Source organism: Podarcis liolepis, assembly GCF_965112155.1.
Source record: "Podarcis liolepis genome assembly, chromosome: Z".
Classification (NCBI taxonomy): domain Eukaryota; kingdom Metazoa; phylum Chordata; class Lepidosauria; order Squamata; family Lacertidae; genus Podarcis; species Podarcis liolepis.
Window position 1 is genome coordinate 17,787,605 of NC_139570.1, and position 17,114 is coordinate 17,804,718.

The 17,114-nt window shown below is 45.4% G+C and overlaps 1 protein-coding gene across 14 annotated transcripts in view; it reads left to right on the forward strand.

Annotated features, from left to right (window-relative positions):
• DRP2 (dystrophin related protein 2) overlaps positions 1-17,114 on the forward strand; it is a 58,013-nt gene that overhangs the window by 14,889 nt on the left and 26,010 nt on the right. For all 14 annotated transcript variants that reach the window (XM_083484647.1, XM_083484638.1, XM_083484646.1 and 11 more), the window contains 5 exons: positions 12,319-12,452; positions 13,128-13,284; positions 14,542-14,662; positions 15,909-16,177; positions 16,895-17,041. In XM_083484647.1, the coding sequence (XP_083340773.1) occupies positions 12,319-12,452; positions 13,128-13,284; positions 14,542-14,662; positions 15,909-16,177; positions 16,895-17,041 (828 nt within the window). The remainder of the gene's footprint in view (positions 1-12,318; positions 12,453-13,127; positions 13,285-14,541; positions 14,663-15,908; positions 16,178-16,894; positions 17,042-17,114) is intronic.

A 17,114-nucleotide genomic window follows, 5' to 3' on the forward strand; every position in this document is an offset into this window, starting at 1 on the left:
TCATCCCTGATCATTGGCAAAGCTGGCTGGACCTGACTAGAGTTGGTAGCCTCACAGCTCCCTCCTTCCAGCAAAACTTGGCCAAGTGCCACTGGGAAGCTCACATGCAGCTCTTGATGGGGCGAAAAAACCATGTCCCTGAAATCCACGTCTCCCTTATCTGTCTTTAAGGTATGCAGTACATATACTTGGAGGCTCCATTTTGTTATGGAAATGAAGAAGAGCAAGGCCAAGGGGTCCTTGTTTTCTTCCACAGTCCATGGTGGCCAGCCAACCAGCCAGATGCTTTATTGAGGCTCATCATCAGAACATGAAGGCAACAGCCTGCCCCTATATGGGCTGAACCCTAACCTTCTCCTTGACATGCTAGTTTTCTATGTGCAGGGAAGTGACATATCTAGGTGGTAGAGCGCTTTTGCATTGCATGCAGAAGGTCCTAGGTCCACTGTCTGGCCCCTTACAGATGTTTCGGACTATAGCTTCTGTCGTCCCCCAGCCAGCACAGTGTGCTTGAGTCTATTGTTTCCCTGGATGGAGTGTTACGTATGTGTGTTTATAGAAACTTCTGATTTTTTCACGGCTGGGAATATATAACCTTGTGCACATAGATAAGAGTTTCAATACTCTGCCCACTTTCGCCTCTAGAATCTTCCCCGCTAGGACATGTGACCCTCGGGCTGAAAATGGTTCCCACCTCTGGTGTTAAGTAATCGGGGGGAAGGACACCAACAATAGGAAAGAGGCAGGACCACTAAGATGAAATTCTAATTTAAATAAGTCAGTCTCAAAGCAAGTGGGTTTCTCCATCAAGGAAATTTGTTCCGCAGCAGTGAGCTTAACAGATAAGGCCACCTGCAATCCAGTTCACCATTTTCTGGGGAGTAACACAGTGGGACTTCTATCTAAGTACAGTGGTACCTCAGGTTACATACACTTCAGGTTACATACACTTCAGGTTACATACACTTCAGGTTACAGACTCTGCTAACCCAGAAATAGTACCTCAGGTTAAGAACTTTGCTTCAGGATGAGAACAGATATTGTGCTCCGGCGGCGCGGCAGCAGCGGGAGGCCCCATTAGCTAAAGTGGTGCTTCAGGTTAAGAACAATTTCAGGTTAAGAATGGACCTCCGGAACAAATTAAGTACTTAACCTGAGGTATCACTGTAAACATTATTCCATAGTGAGACTGCAGACCTGTACATACCTTCCTGGGAGTAAACTCTGTTGGACTTGGTGGGACTTTCTTGTGAGCTTGCTTTGAACTTTTTTATGCAAAGTTTATTGGCTTTTAATAAAAGCTCAAAGAAGGAAAAAGATAACCCATCAGCAACACATGTCAATTCACAATACCATTTTGCCAAACCAGGCATAAGGGCTTGCATACATAAGACAGTTCCTCTGCAGGTGGTATATTGGAGGGAGGGAGTAGCAATAGTAGCAGCAGCAGCAACAGTAGAAGTATTACTGTTCCACTATACATTTGGAAAATTGTTTGTCCGGTGTGCATTTGGACACCTCTTAAGATAACACATTCAAATTTTGCATGACGGTTCCTGAGATCAAGTAGCAGGTTTTCATCTATGTTTGGATGCAACTGAATTTCCAAACTGCACCTCATGTTTGGTTTTTTAGAATTCCCAATAGCAACAGATCTGAGGCTTCTAGTTATTTAATAAATCTAGTCAATTGATGTCTGCATCCTGCCTCTCCTCCAAGGAACTTTGGGTGGTGAACGTATGTTCTCTCCTTTTCATCCTAATGACAAATATGAAAGGTTGGTTAAAGTTGCGAAACAGAGACTGCACCAAGGTCACCCTACTGTGTGGCTGAGGAGGGATTTGAAACCAGATCTCCAGGTGTTCCAAGCTGTAGTGGGAAGGCTTGTGATGCTGATTCAGTGGCATAAAAGGCAAACATCGTGACAAGACTTTGGAGGAGGGTGTGATGCAGACTCGAGGAGAGGGAATGGAACCATGGAACAACAATGTTGTTGTTGTTTAGTCTTTGTCCATGGAGTTTTCTTGGCAGGCATACTGGAGTGGCTTGCTGGTTCCTGCTCCAGGTGGATCACGTTTGGTCAAAACTCTTCACTATGACCTGTCCATCTTGGGTGCAAAACTCTCCACTATGACCTGTCCATCTTGGGTGCAAAACTCTCCACTATGACCTGTTCATCTTGGGTGCCCTGCTTGGCATAGTTCATAGCTTCTCTGGGTTATTCAAGCCCATTTGCCATGGCAAGGCAGTGATCCATGAAGGGGATGGAGAAGAATAGGGGTGGGCAAATCTGGCCATTTTTTTTTCTCAATTCTTCATTTTTCCAGTCTTTAGCTCCCCACATTTCTACACCAGTATGACTTTTTTCTTTTAAAGTCCCTTTCAACATAAGAATACACACATTTCTGTGTGCACTTTTGTCTTCAGACACATTTTTCATGTTATTTTCTCTTACTTCATTTGTACACATAACTTGGCTTGCAGAACTGTATCACAAAGTTTGGAGAAATGCAGATTTCAAAGGATGGCTGCATTCCAGTCCACTTATCATTATTATCATTACATTTATATTCCTCCCAGAGGGCAGTATTGTTTCAGAAAGTGCAATATTCCCATTTTAATGCGAACAGAAATGAATCTTTCCTCCCTCCCTAGCTGGCATCATGAGCAGATGGAAAGATGCTGTAGGGCTTGCATCTCACCCTCGGGCCAGTGTTTCCCCAAGCCTGACCCAGTGATTCCTGGCCTTTAAGCTAACTGCTCAATACATCCCCCGATAAATGCTGCAGATAAATAGTTGGCCAAAATAGCCCACAGCAGGCTGTGCATTTATTGGGCATTTACTTTTCAAATGAGAAGCTAAGATAGCCAGGTTTCAAGGTTTGATATACAATTCCTGGATTATAGCCAGTGGTGTAGCATGGGTAGGTGGTGCTGTGGTCTAAACCATTGAGCCTCTTGGGCTTGTCGGTCAGAAGGTTAGCGGTTCGAATCCCTGTGATGAGGTGAACTCCCGTTGCTCTGTCCCAGCTCTTGCCAACCTAGCAGTTCGAAAGCATACCAGTGCTAGTAGACAAATAGGTACCGCTACAGTGGGAAGGTAAACGGTGTTTCCATGCGCTCTGGTTTCTTTCACAGTGTCCTGTTGCACCAGAAGCAGTTTAGTCAGACTGGTCCCATGACTTGGAAAGCTGTCTGTGGACAAACGCTGGCTCCCTTGGCCTGAAAGCTAGATGAGCACCACAACCTCATAGTTGCTTTTGGCTGGACAACAGTCCAGGGGTCCTTTACCCGTTTTTTAACCTTTTTATGGGTGAGCCATAGGGGCAATTGCCTGGGCGCAAAATTCTTAGGGGCACAACATTCCAAAAAGAAAAAATAAGATAATATTTTTTAAAAAAATAGTGCCCCCCCCCGCCCACACAGAATATCTTCCAATGATCATGAAGGAAGGACTGAGGAGTGAATTGGAGTGACGGCCTGTTGCTCAGGTGCCCTCTGCATGAGCTTTAGAAAGATACCCGCTCCTCAACAACAACAACAACAACAACCTCCCCCCATATACTGCTCACTGCTGTTATTGACACTCACGGGCTGCCACTGCTGCCACTTGGGTAGGTCACCGAGCTATTGCCCCTTTGTTCCAGCCTATCAGAGGGCGGTGCCAAGCATACTTTCCTTGCCCCGGGCTCTGGCAACCCATGCTACCCCGCTGATTATAGCTTCCTTCTCAGGGACACTAGACAGATGGAAGTAATGAGGAGCCAGAAGCAAAGGGACAGTCTGCCCCCCCCCCCGAACTCTTGCCACACTAAAATCTGTAAACTAATAAAACTTATCTGTATCTGAAGAAGTGTGCATGCACACGAAAGCTCATACCAAGAACTAACTTAGTTGGTCTTTAAGGTGCTACTGGAAGGAATTTTTTTATTTTGACTATGGCAGACCAACACGGCTACCTATCTGTAATAAAACTTACTATTTGGTTAAATTGCTAGGAGAGGCATGTTTATGTGCAGTCCTGTTGAGTTTGGCTTCATCTCCTTTGCCCATCAAGCTCTACCCCATACCTGTCCAGTATGATGAGAGTCAGCCCCCCAGACCAATTACTGCAACCTCCTACCCCACTAGGCTAAGGTTACCAAATGTCCCCATTTCCCGGGGACAGTCCCCAGATTTACAAATCACTCCCCATACAAAATCCATTGAAGTTGAAAAGTGTCCCTGGATTCATTGAAAAAAATCTGGTAACCTTACACTAGGCACTACTGGAATCCATGCCAGATGGGCAGGGTATAAATAATAAATTATTGTTATATTATTATTATTATTATTATTATTATTATTATTATTATTATTTCTGTTCTAACAAAAGCTACCTCTGAGTTGCCAGTTTCTACTCTGTCTGTACCTAGGAAAACCCACCTGATGTATCTCTTTGGGTAATTATAACCCTTCTCTCTGTTACCTAGAGGCTAATGGATTTAGATTTTGCACCATCTGAAAACTGCAGAGGCTAAATTTTGCTCTCTACTCTTCTTAAGTGATATCCAAAATTATGGGATTACCAGAGTTTTACACTTGCAAATGTTAACTGTTTACAAATGCATGCTTGTTCATTTTAATACACAAATTTATGCTTCTCCATTTTTAATACTCTGCCCCTTGCCTTGCTAATTGGCTGGTTTAAGAAAATTCCATTTACCGGTAATGATTTTATTTGTCCCTGTTGAATTGGAGAGATGGAATCTGTGGTTTGTGATATTATATATAACGCATTTTGTATAAATTGCTCAGAGAGGGGAACCTGGAACACCCTCTGGGAACTGTAATATCTAACAATTTAAGTAACTTTTCCTAAGTTACTTTAAAAAAGTAGTTGAAGTCTATCCTCAATACAAATTTGAACACAAGACGGTGAAGTAAGAATTGCTTTTATGTGAATCTTTCCATACCCTTATTATGCTAATTACTTTGTGTTTATCAATTTTTATTAATCTATGACTATGATCAATTAATCATGTCACTCCAGCTGTACTGAGATCCGGCTGTGGTTATTCGGCATCAAGAGTAATGCATTCTATACAAATTCAGAAACACTTCTGCCTTCAGAGTTGCTTTATATTTTTCAGGGCTGCACCCAAGACTCCCAATTCATGGGATGAGTCCTGGGAACCTATAATCCAAAATCATTACAAACAGCAGCCCCATCATCAATGGGACCCTTGATTCTGTTGCTGCCTTAGTGTACAGTGGTGCCTCGCAAGACGAAAAGAATCCGTTCTGTGATTCTCTTCGTCTAGCGGTTTTTTCGTCTTGCGAAGCAAGCCCATTGACGTATTAGCGGATTAGCGCTATTAGCGGCTTATCGGCTTATCGGATCAGCTGATAAGCGGCTTAGCGGCTTAGAAAAAGGGGGGAAAGGGGGGGAAACCCGCAGGAACTCGCAATACATTTTCGTCTTGCGAAGCAAGCCCATAGGAGATTCGTTTTACGAAGCACCTCCAAAACGGAAAACTCTTTCGTCTAGCGAGTTTTCCGTCTTGCGAGGCATTCGTCTTGCGGGGCACCACTGTATTGATGATGGATGCTTCACTTTGTCTTTTGTTTTGTGTTTTCTTGGTGTGTGTTTTTTCTTCCTGATGTTAAGTTTGATGGTTTATATTTTAATGGTTGAGTCATTCTTGCTTTTATGTTTTTTAAGCCACCTTGAGCACCTCCGCAAGGGCTCATGGACTGCAATTCTCATTGCACATGTCCAGGAATTATCCAAGATGCTGCTCCATGCAATGTCGCAGAGGATGCTGGTTTTTTTTTTAGTTGCAGATTTATACTGGTTTTTGCAAGGAAGGGTCATAACTCAGTAGAAGGGCATCTGCTTTGTATGCAGAAGGTCACAGGTTCAATCCTTGGCATGTACAGATGTAAGGCTGGAAGAAACACTTATCTGAAACCCTGGACAGCCACTGCCAGTCAGTTTGGACAATACTGAGATACATGGATCAATGAGTCTGATTTGGCATAAGGCAATTTCCTATACTCCCACCTGGGACGCAGGTGGTGCTGTGGGTAAAACCTCAGCGCCTAGGACTTGCCGATCGTATGGTCGGCGGTTCGAATCCCCGCGGCGGGGTGAGCTCCCGCCGTTCGGTCCCAGCTCCTGCCCACCTAGCAGTTCGAAAGCACAATTAAGTGCAAATAGATAAATAGGTACCGCTTTATAGCGGGAATGTAAACGGCGTTTCCATGTGCGCTGGTGCAGGCTCGCCAGAGCAGCTTCGTCACGCTGGCCACGTGACCCGGAAGTGTCTCCGGACAGCGCTGGCCCCCGGCCTCTTAAGTGAGATGGGCGCGCAACCCTAGAGTCGGTCACGACTGGCCCGTACGGGCAGGGGTACCTTTACCTTTTACCTTAATTTCCTATACTCCCAGGAGATCAAGGTGGTATACTTTGTTCCCAAATAAAGCCCTTAATTCTTCCTCGCAACAACCCCTGTGAAGTGTGTTAAGCCAAGAGACATAGGTGACAACTTCCTGGGACCCTGGGTGCCCGAGTACCCAAAAAAAACCCCAGTTTGGTACCAGGGCCATGCACGCTGGGTTTGAATGTGAGTCTCCCAGTCCTGACACTTGCTGACTCAAATCTCAGCTTGTGTGCAGCTTCATCGGCCCACCTTTAAGCACGTATTGACCCTGAGCAACTGTGTGTGTTGTTTGTGCAGGATTTTGTCCTGGACTTGATTTTACTACTGGAAATGTACATATTGTGTTGGTAGCACAATGTCTTTTACCTGGGAGGCCAGATTAGTGGCTTGATTCTATTTAGCCTTCCCACAGAGAAGGAAATTAATCTTAAGTGGTTTATGGGGTGAGGGACGGAAAGGAAAATGCAATGGAGGGAAAAGATTGAACAGCAAATTGATAACTGCAATCAAAATACTAATAGCAGTAGTACAAATCTAGGAAACTCAGACAGATGGCACCCACAGTTGTCGTTGTTTTAAATAGCAGATATATATAGCATTAGCTATTTCCAGTCCTTAAATAGCCAAAGCAGCATCACCCCATGTACAGAACATCAGCAGGTTTGGGTTTGTAAGTGCACAAAAAATATTTAGCAAATAAAATCCTAAGAGGGAGATCCGCCAAACATCCCAAGTCCAAGAAAAACTGAGAATGCCCAGTGGCTTGGAAGGCTGACCGTTAAGGGTGGGAATGAAAACTGGAGGGGTATAGGATTTTGTGGAGTAAATGGAACGCTGAACAAGGAGCACTCTACACTGCAGCATTTTGTTGCAGATCCCACTCGGGTATTACTATTTCTGATATTCAGGCTTTCCATGTGTCTGTTTGTATAGCTAAAACGGTGTGTGCACATGCAGGCATAAATACATCCATGCATACACAAACACACACACACACAACATCTTAGCAGGCTTGGACTTGGGGATCACCAAGTTTTACAGAAGTACAAAAAAATGGGAGGAACCCAAGGGTGGAACCTAAAAAACAGCTCAGTGAGGATTGAGAGTGGTTACAGAATCCTAATGGGTTGTTTGGAATGAGGGGATGGATTGGAGTATCCTGAACAGGAGCAATTCACGCTGCAACATTTTGTTGCTGCTTTTATGTGTCACACATTAAATGTTAACTGGTGACCATTTAGAAAGAGGTAAAGAGGGACTCTGGCAGGTCTTCATCACCAAAGTCACCAACATCATTTGGATGCTCATGCAACCAATAGCAGGTTGGTTATGCATGATGACTATTAATTCACTGCTGTAAGTTTTATTTATTATAACACTTTTGGATTTTTGAATCATTGCAAAGAAAAACAACACCAATGTGTTGTTGTACCTGTACATCTCTGCAGTTCCAGTTTGCATTGGGCACATACCAAAAGAAACAAAATGCTTTTATATCTGCTTGAGACCTTGATCATACCATTTTGCTCAGTCATGAAATACATATCTTGGGTATCAAAAATAATTCATATGTCGCAAAGACATCTAATTAAGAAAACATATTTTGGGGGTATTTTTAAGGAAACATATGAAGTCTTTTTATAGTTTCATTTGAAGAAGGATGGAAGAGTCATGTCACTTGTGGGAGTGATTCATTATTTTGTATTTGTTATTGCTATCCAGAATCCTTGCTCTCTTAAAATAGAACAAGCGTATCTGTTCTCTTTTTAAATGTCAGAAGTATGTTCCATTTTTTCCTTTGCCTCAGTTTCAGATGCTTCAGTAGTCTTATTCATTTACTTACTTAGTTAAAAGCATTTCTAAAGCCCTCAGTATTTAAAAAAAAAAATGTAAGCAGTGTGCACTTTGTACAGGAAAACATCTACTGAAACAACAGTGCAACCCTAATTAACAAGGGAGCAGAGTCAACAACCCACAACCAGATCAGGATGAATGCTCAATAAAGACCAGGTATAAACTAACCTCCGCATAAGCTTCGTGCAAGCAAATCAGGATGAAAGCTGATTAAATGGGCTGTCTGGAGGGGTCCTATGCAGTGCTTTTTATGGGGAGACACAGGGGTATGCATACCCCCAAGCATTTTGTGAATCTAAGTTTGCCCTCATTCAGGAGAAGTATTTCAATATGAGTAGGAAAATGAGAGTACCCCTAAACATTTTTTTAGAAAGAAAAAAAAAAAGCACTGGTCCTATGTATTGATTAAAATGCCACCAAACAGAAAGCCAACTTCTGAGTTTTCTTAACTCTTCTTCAGTCTGGAAGTTAATCAAAATGGGGGTGGGGTGGGGGTGGGGAGAGGAAGAGAAAAGTCATCTGGCCATGATGTCTGAGGCCCAAAGTCCTGCACTATGTAAGTCTTTTAAGATGGCACAGGGCTAGACTCTTAAGTGGCTTTTATAATGTAATTGAGTGCAGTGTAACTACTGCTGCTACTGCTGCTGCTGCTGCTGTTGTTTGGAAACAGGGCCAGGACTCAGAGGAGTGAGTTTTCACCCTTGTCCCTGCCAGTTGAAATGCACCCGCCTGATGCCTCTTGTTCAGAATAAATGGAAAGCTCTCACTGATGACATTGGGAGATAGCACATGTTATCCCATTGCCCAGTTCAGGTGTGGGGAACCTTTTTGACTCTATGGACCAGATCCTTATCTGGCTCCATCCCTGCAGGTCAACAGGATCAGATGGGCATCTCCAATCAGATTGGATATCAGATTGGATATCACCAGCCACATGATGCTGTGATACCCTGCCTACCTGCCCAAATCCCTTGTACAGTGGTACCTGGGGTTACATACGCTTCAGGATATATACATTTCAGGTTACAGACTCCACTAACCCAGAAATAGTATCTCAGGTTAAGAACTTTGCTTCAGGATGAGAACAGAAATCATGCTCCAGTGGCGCAGCGGCAGCAGGAGGCCCCATTAGCTAAAGTGGTACCTCAGGTTAAGAACAGTTTCAGGTTAAGAACAGACCTCCGGAACGAATTAAGTACGTAACCAGAGGTACCACTGTACAGTGGTTCCCAAGCAGGCTTTGGCTCTCCTTCCAATCAGCAGAAGCCTGCTTTCCCTTGCCCCAATACACAATTAGGGGTGCACTTTAATGCTCCTGATATGCTATTGTGTGAGGAGCCAGGTGGCCATGGTTTGTGGGCCAAATTTGAACCCCTGACGGTTCAAGTTTGACCAGCAAACCAGAGGTTCCCCAACTTTGGCATAGTTGGTTGGAGGAGGGAATTTAACCCTCGGAAGTTTAAAAGAGTAGGGAAAATTTTCTGTTAGATTGCGGACTGTCATTGCACTGCTAATGTAGGGATGTTCTCTATCTGTGGTTGCTTGGATTCTTGCAAGGAATGTTGTGTATTGTGCAGAGCTTGGTCCAATCTAGTAAAGTATTTCTTGCATCCTAAAAAAATTTGTATGCTTGGAATCACTTAAGCCCAATAGCTATGCCTTATGTATTAAGAGATCCAGGATACGCTTTCCTGCCATGAAAAGACTATTGGTATACAACCAAGATTCTAGTCCGTTTAAAAAAAAAAAAAAGTAGACCTCACAAGACAAGTCAAAAACCATCATTGTGATGCAGGAGGAGGAACAGAGCAAAAGCGGCAGTTTGTGAGTGACCAGCCCAGCCAAGTTCTGCCCTCTAGTGGTTCCTTATGAGAAAGCCAGCTGTGATTTTACCCTTTCGCCCCCACTATATTTCCTTGTATTTACAATGGTCAGGTGTGAGTGCTGATTGCTGTGTAGCCAAAATGGCACCACTCGTGCCAAGAGGGAGGTATCAGGAGGCTAGAGAGGGAACTCCAGGGTTTACAGAATTGCACACACACACACACACACACACATTAAAAAATCCCTTCCAGTAGCACCTTAGAGACCAACTAAGTTAGTTCTTGGTATGAGCTTTCGTGTGCATGCACACTTCTTCAGATACACTGAAAGAAGTCACCAGACCCTTATATATAGTGAGAGGGTGGGGAGGGGTATTACTCAGAAGGGTGGTGGGAATGGGTGATTGGCAGGTTTATCAGCCACACCTATCAGATTGGCAGGTTTACCACACCTATCTGTTTCAGTGTACAGTGGTACCTTGGGTTACAGACACTTCAGGTTACAGACTCTGCTAACCCAGAAATAGTACCTCGGGTTAAGAACTTTGCTTCAGGGTGAGAACAGAAATTGCGCGGCAGCAGCGGTAGCAAGAGGCCCCATTAGCTAAAGTGGTACCTCAGGTTAAGAACAGTTTCAGGTTAAGAACGGACCTCCAGAACGAATTAAGTTCTTAACCCGAAGTACCACTGTATCTGAAGAAGTGTGCATGCGCACGAAAGCTCATACCAGTAACAAACTTAGCTAGTCTCTAAGGTGCTACTGGAAGGAAATTTTTTATTTTGTTTCAACTACAGCAGACCAACACGGCTACCTACCTGTAACTATTAAAAAAAAAAACATTTAAAGGAGTGGAGAGAGGAAGCTATGGAGGGAGACTCCAGCAGGCGCAATGGGCTTGAAATGCTAACTGCTCTAGTGGGGGAAGGCAAATAGAAGGAGGCATTGTGCAGGAAGGCTCTCAATAACAACACTCCACACTGTAACTTTCTGTTGCAGATCCCACTTACATACATAGAAATTGTCCTCCTACTAGTCCAGATTTTTTTGTCCATTTACTCCAAGAGTAGGGAACCTAACTAGACCTGCAAAGTTTTCCCTCAAAATAACACCCACTTGCCCCACACCTGACACCAGGTGTGAGGCAGAGGAAGATGCAGCTGGGGTCTGCACTAGGAATGGGCACGGACTCCTTTGAAGGTTTCTCACTTCTGATGTCCACAGTGTAATAGTTATCACATTCACCCAACACATGAAAGGTTCCCAGTTTGATACCAGGCAGATACAATTACCCTGGGGGGGGGACTCCTCCATTGCAGGGGGTTGGACTAGATGACCCTCATGGTCCTTTCCAACTCTACTGTCCTTTGATTCTATGACTGACAGTAGCTCTACAAGGTCTTGTGTCTTTCCCATCACCAATTCCCCCCCCCCCCATCTGCACTATTCAGTATTGCGCCACTTTAAAGCGTCATGGCTTCCCCCAAAGAATCCTGGGAAGTGTAGTTTGTTACAGGTATTGGGAGTTGTTAAGCAACCCCCTATTCCCCTCAGAAAACTACATGTTCCTTGAAAAAAGGGGTGGATAGTTAAATTACTCTGAGCATTGTAGCTCTGTCAGGGGGATAAGTAGTCACCTAACAATTCTCAGCACACTTAACAAACTACAGCTCCCAGGATTCTTTGGGGGAAGCTGTGACTATTTCAAGTTGTATCATAGTGATTGGATTTGGTGCATGTTTACTTTTACCATCTTCTCCTTCCCTAATATGATTGAAAAATCCCAACTACCGCTGATAAAGAAGAATCAAACATCCATGAATACTCATGACAGCAAGTGCTGTCACACTATTTATTTATTTTTTTGGTTGTGAGCTTTTAAAAATTGCTTAATAAAATTGGTTAATGAGGCAAAAACAAAACAAAGATGATCCCCCCCTTTTTTCTCTTGTTTTTCATGATACAAAAGAAAAGCGGTTGGGTAACTAAAAATCAGGTGGTTAATAAACTAAAATGTCTCTTATAAAGCAGCACCCAGTATTAATCATAGATTTTTAGAACACTTCCTATGCATCCCTTCCCACACAATTGTTCCCCAACAAGGAAAGAAGAGGAGCAATAGGATAAAAATTTACTGCGTTCCCTTGCCGTGTGGGTACCAAGTGCTTTTTCTCCTCATTTGATAATAGAGTTTCCTGCCTTCTGTGTTTATGCTCAGGTTAAAACAGCCCAAGATGGCGCTGCACCAGCCTGTGTGAGCCAAAAGCCTCTGAATGGTGCCATTGGGCCACAGATGCCTCTTGAGATGAATCTCTGCTGGAATGAGATTAAAAAGAAATCGCACAGCCTTCGGTGAGATGCTGGGAGATGCGTGGCAAAGGGCCTTGTTTTCCTTTGGCTTACAGAAGCCAGTCTGACAGATACTGAAGCCAAAGTTGAAATCTCCATGGGTGAGGATAGATAGTGCAAGAATGGGAAACCGTTGGGGCTCTGGTCTGGACCCTGCGAACCAACTTTGGCAAGCAGATGGGGCACCCTACCTGTCAATCACACAGTGTCGCTTTGATGTCACACAACTGGCAGACAGGTTGTCCTGCCCACCTGTCAAAAATCTGTTGGACGCTTAGGAACTGCTGTGCAAGGGGCGTTGCTAGCCCTATGCTTGGTGCTTGCAAAATGCAGGTTTTTTTTCTCCCTATCCCACATTAGCTGAAGGGGAGAGGAAGGAAGAAGCCTGCATTTTGCAAGCATTGGCTGTGTGAGGGAGAATTATTTCTCACAGCCAATGCGGGGCGGGGGGAGAAGAGGGAGGTCAGAAAGCCATTTTTCTCAAGCCATAGCCATAGTGATGTCCATTGACATCACTTGTGACATCAGCCAATGGACGAAGGATTTAATTCTGAGTATCCAAAACACATACTTCCGAGATGGTTTCATTTGTCACCCTCTCAGCATTCTGCTTCAAATACTTCGCTTCCCATCTCTGTGGTCTCATTCTTCTTTGCCTGCTTCCCACCATTTCCTCAGGGCTCGCTTGGAAGCCTTCTCAGACCACAGCAGCAAGCTGCAGATTCCCTTGCAGGAGATCATAGACTGGCTCGGCCAAAAAGATGAGGAGCTCTCCGCCCAGCTGCCACTCCGTGGGGACGTCCTCTTGGTTCAGCAGGAGAAGGAGAGGCATGCGGTAAGTGTCCCAGAGGGCATAAGGTAAAGGTAAAGGGACCCCTGACCATTAGGTCCAGTCGTGGCCGACTCGGGTTGCAGCGCTCATCTCGCTTTATTGGCCGAGGGAGCCGGCGTACAGCTTCCGGGTCATGTGGCCAGCATGACCAAGCCGCTTCTGGCGAACCAGAGCAGCACATGGAAACGCCGTTTACCTTCCCGCCAGAGCGGTACCTATTTATCTAATTGCACTTTGACGTGCTTTCAAACTGCTAGGTTGGCAGGAGCCGCAAAGGGCATAGCATGGCATTAAAGGGGGTTGAGAATAAAGCTACTAATGGTTATTAGGCACAATGTCTGTGAACTACCTCTACCAGGATAAGAGGACATAATATGCCTCTGAAGTGGGCATCCCATGAGCATCTCTTGGGCTGCAGGACTAGATGGGCCTTTGCTCTGATCCAGTGGGACTCTTAATATGCTGCTGGGCTACAGCCCATCATCCCAGACACCTGGTAGCCATGCTGGCTGGGGCGGCTGCAGTGAGGGCCCTATACCTTAACAGGCCCTCAAGTCGCCTTCTGCAAATTAAACCAACCTGCAAAAAAATCACCCTCCACAACCAGGGCCTCACCATGGAAAAGACCCTCTTTCCATGCACCATCTACCTAATTTTATTTGAAGGAGTACTCTATATTGAAAGGCTGTCACCTCCAAGTCTAATTAAAAGATAGATAACCCCAAGAAGTGAGAGCAGGGGACTTCAATTGCAAGGGCCTTGCCTGATATGGTGAGGTGCACTTTAGTTCTCTTTTATAATATTCCTCTCTAAGTATGCATCTGTACATGTAAATTATTGTATGTAGATCCATTTTGTCCTCTCTTTTTGGCAATGGTTAAGCAGACACCTTATCTGTGGCAGAGCTTTGGAAACATAAGCTCTCCTGTCCTACGCCACGTGTCAGCTGAGTGTGCTGCAAGGTTAGCAACACTGGGCATTTGCCAGGGCCCCCGAGACCAGCAGAGGGGGCCTCCCTCTCTGAACTATGCTACCATTGCCACCTTGCACAGAGTACCAAAAAAATCCAAGGCAGCCTAAGAGAATTGTTAGTTCACCCCACTTTGAACTCCCACCTCTTTCAGGCTGAGGGGAGCCCACTGAGGGTGACATTCCTGAGGGTACCCCAAATCCTGGTACTGGAAGGGGGGTGGTGTTATGTGCCCGGGAAACAACATTGCAGCTCACTTAATCTTTCCTGCTTCTCTCTCCTTGGCACAGGCATTTATGGAAGAGGTGAAGTCCCGGGGCCCCTACATTTACTCTGTCCTGGAGTCTGCTCAGGCCTTCCTCACTCAGCATCCATTTGAAGAAGTGGAGGACTCCAATTCCGACAGCAAAGGTTTACGGTCCTACATAACTTTAGCTGTCTCCCCTCAGTCCGCTCACACTGCACCTTCAAACAGACCCTTCTCGTTCTGCTGGGCCAAAGCCAAAAGGCAATGCTAGCTCACTGGCACATGGCTTTTAGGCTTCCAGGCTGACCGGCTGACCTTCTTTGTCACCGTGGAGAGATCCCATAATTCTTCCCTGTCCTGAATTTTCCATGAGCGCATTTGGAGGATAATATACTCCTGACCTCCAGAAGGATACAATAGAAGTTAATCTCATTCCTCTTGGGTGTCTTGAAGGCTGCAGGAAGGACAGATTCCCTTTTAAAATGGTGGTGATGAGCTACATAGGATGGACAGGGACATCTGAAAGCAGTTAAGGAAGTCAGGTGCTCAGAATTGGAGCGGGGGGGGGGGAGGTACCAGACTGGAGTCGATGTTACTACAGTGGTACCTCGGGTTAAGTACTTAATTTGTTCTGGAGGTCCGTTCTTAACCTTAAACTGTTCTTAACCTGAAGCACCACTTTAGCTAATGGGGGCCTCCTGCTGCCACTGCGCCACCGGAGCACGATTTCTGTTCTCATCCTGAAGCAAAGTTCTTAACCTGAGGTACTATTTCTGGGTTAGCGGAGTCTGTAACCTGAAGCGTATGTAAACTGAGGTACCACTGTATTAGTATTGCTATTGGTATTACAATTCATTACCTGCTCTTCACCCCAGGTTCCAGGGTGGGCTACGATAATTAAAATGCAATGTTAAAAACAGTTTAAAACAGCATAAAATTACAGAAGCAAGCTGGGTCCTAAAAATATACATCTCAAGTATAAAAAACCGGGTTAAAGAGGTGTGTTGTTGTGGAATTGCTCATGCCTGCAAGTGTTTTATTTCCCAGTATGCAGGGCCACTGGTCCTGATAGGTAGGGATGGTGGGAGTTATAGTCCAAAAAACAGCTGGAGACCCACATTTGGGAAACACTGGGTGTAGGTAAGAGGCACAGGGAACTTTAGGCAGGCCCTCTGAACTCCCCCCAGCCCACCCTTTCACAATTTATAATTTATTCATAAAAGTATTTATATACCACCCTCTCACAAAACACCAGGGTGATGTTGTGCTAATAACATTTAACTGCAATACAAAGTGCCTATACCTGTTTGCCTTTCTGCTTCTACCCTTCTCTGAGTTCCTCAAGGCTGCCACCCTCATGCTTGACATCCAGGTCATTTGCCCTCAGTCTTCTTTCTACTCTGTTTCTAGATGTTTCCCCAAGACACCGGATCCAGAACATCAGTCGTTTTGTGTGGAAACAGGCCACTGTGGCTAGTGAGCTGTGGGAGAAGCTCACTGCCCGCTGCGTCGACCAGCACCGCCACATCGAGAGGACCTTGGAGCAACTGCTGGAGATCAAGGGCACCATGGAGGAGCTCAGCACAACCCTCAACCAAGCTGAAAGTGTGAGGGAGACATGGGAGCCCATTGGAGATCTCTTCATCGACTCTTTGCCAGAACACATCCAGGCCACCAAGGTATGACCTGGAGGCACTGGTGGAGGAATGGGGGTGGGTGGGGGAGCGCACCGCCCCGGCACCATCAGGGAGGGGGGTACCATTGTGGCCGCCCCCAGACATGCACAGTGCATCTCCCCACTGTGCCGGGTGCCACGCCCCCAGGATGCACACCACGTCCCCGTGGGCGGCATGCCACGCCCCCGGGAAGCGCGCCAGCCACACCCCTGCCTGCTCTCCTCCCCCGATGCCGGAGCATGCAGCTTCGCCGCTGCCTGGAGTGAGGGAGTGGGCAGACACTGAGGTTGCCAAAAACAATCAAGGAATTTTGTGGCACTTTAAGACCATAACTAATTTATTTGTGGCATAAGATTTTGTGGGTTAAAGTCCACTTTATCAGTTCCATGAAGTGCAGTCCTTCAGCAAGGCCCTTGAACTGTGGTTCCCAACATCTGACAACCAGTGAGCTGTTGGGCACTTAAAAAGTGCTCCACAAGGGACTTGTGAGTGGATCAACCTTCCTAGCTATCTTAAGAGGTCTGTGATTGCTTTCTTCCACCACTTCCAACATGAGTTGGTTCATCATGTGTTGTTGAGAGCATTAAACCCCATTTGTAAACAATCGAAGATCATTGGTTGCTGGCTTTCTTCTTCTTCGTCTTCTTCTTCTTCTTCTCTCTCTCCTTCTTTCTGACTCTTTCCAACTTCTTTTTCCTTTGGGATGGGATGGATCTCCAGTTGTTCAAGGAGGAGCTGTCCCCCATGAAAGATGCAGTGAAGCTTGTGAATGACCTTGCACATCAGTTGGCTATCTCCGATGTGCACCTGTCCATGGAGAACTCTCGTGCCCTGGAACAGATCAACACACGTTGGAAACAGCTGCAGGTGAGGGAGGGGACACAAGAACCTTGTAGAGTTGGAAGGGGCCTTGAGGGTCATCCAGTCTTATCCTCTGCAA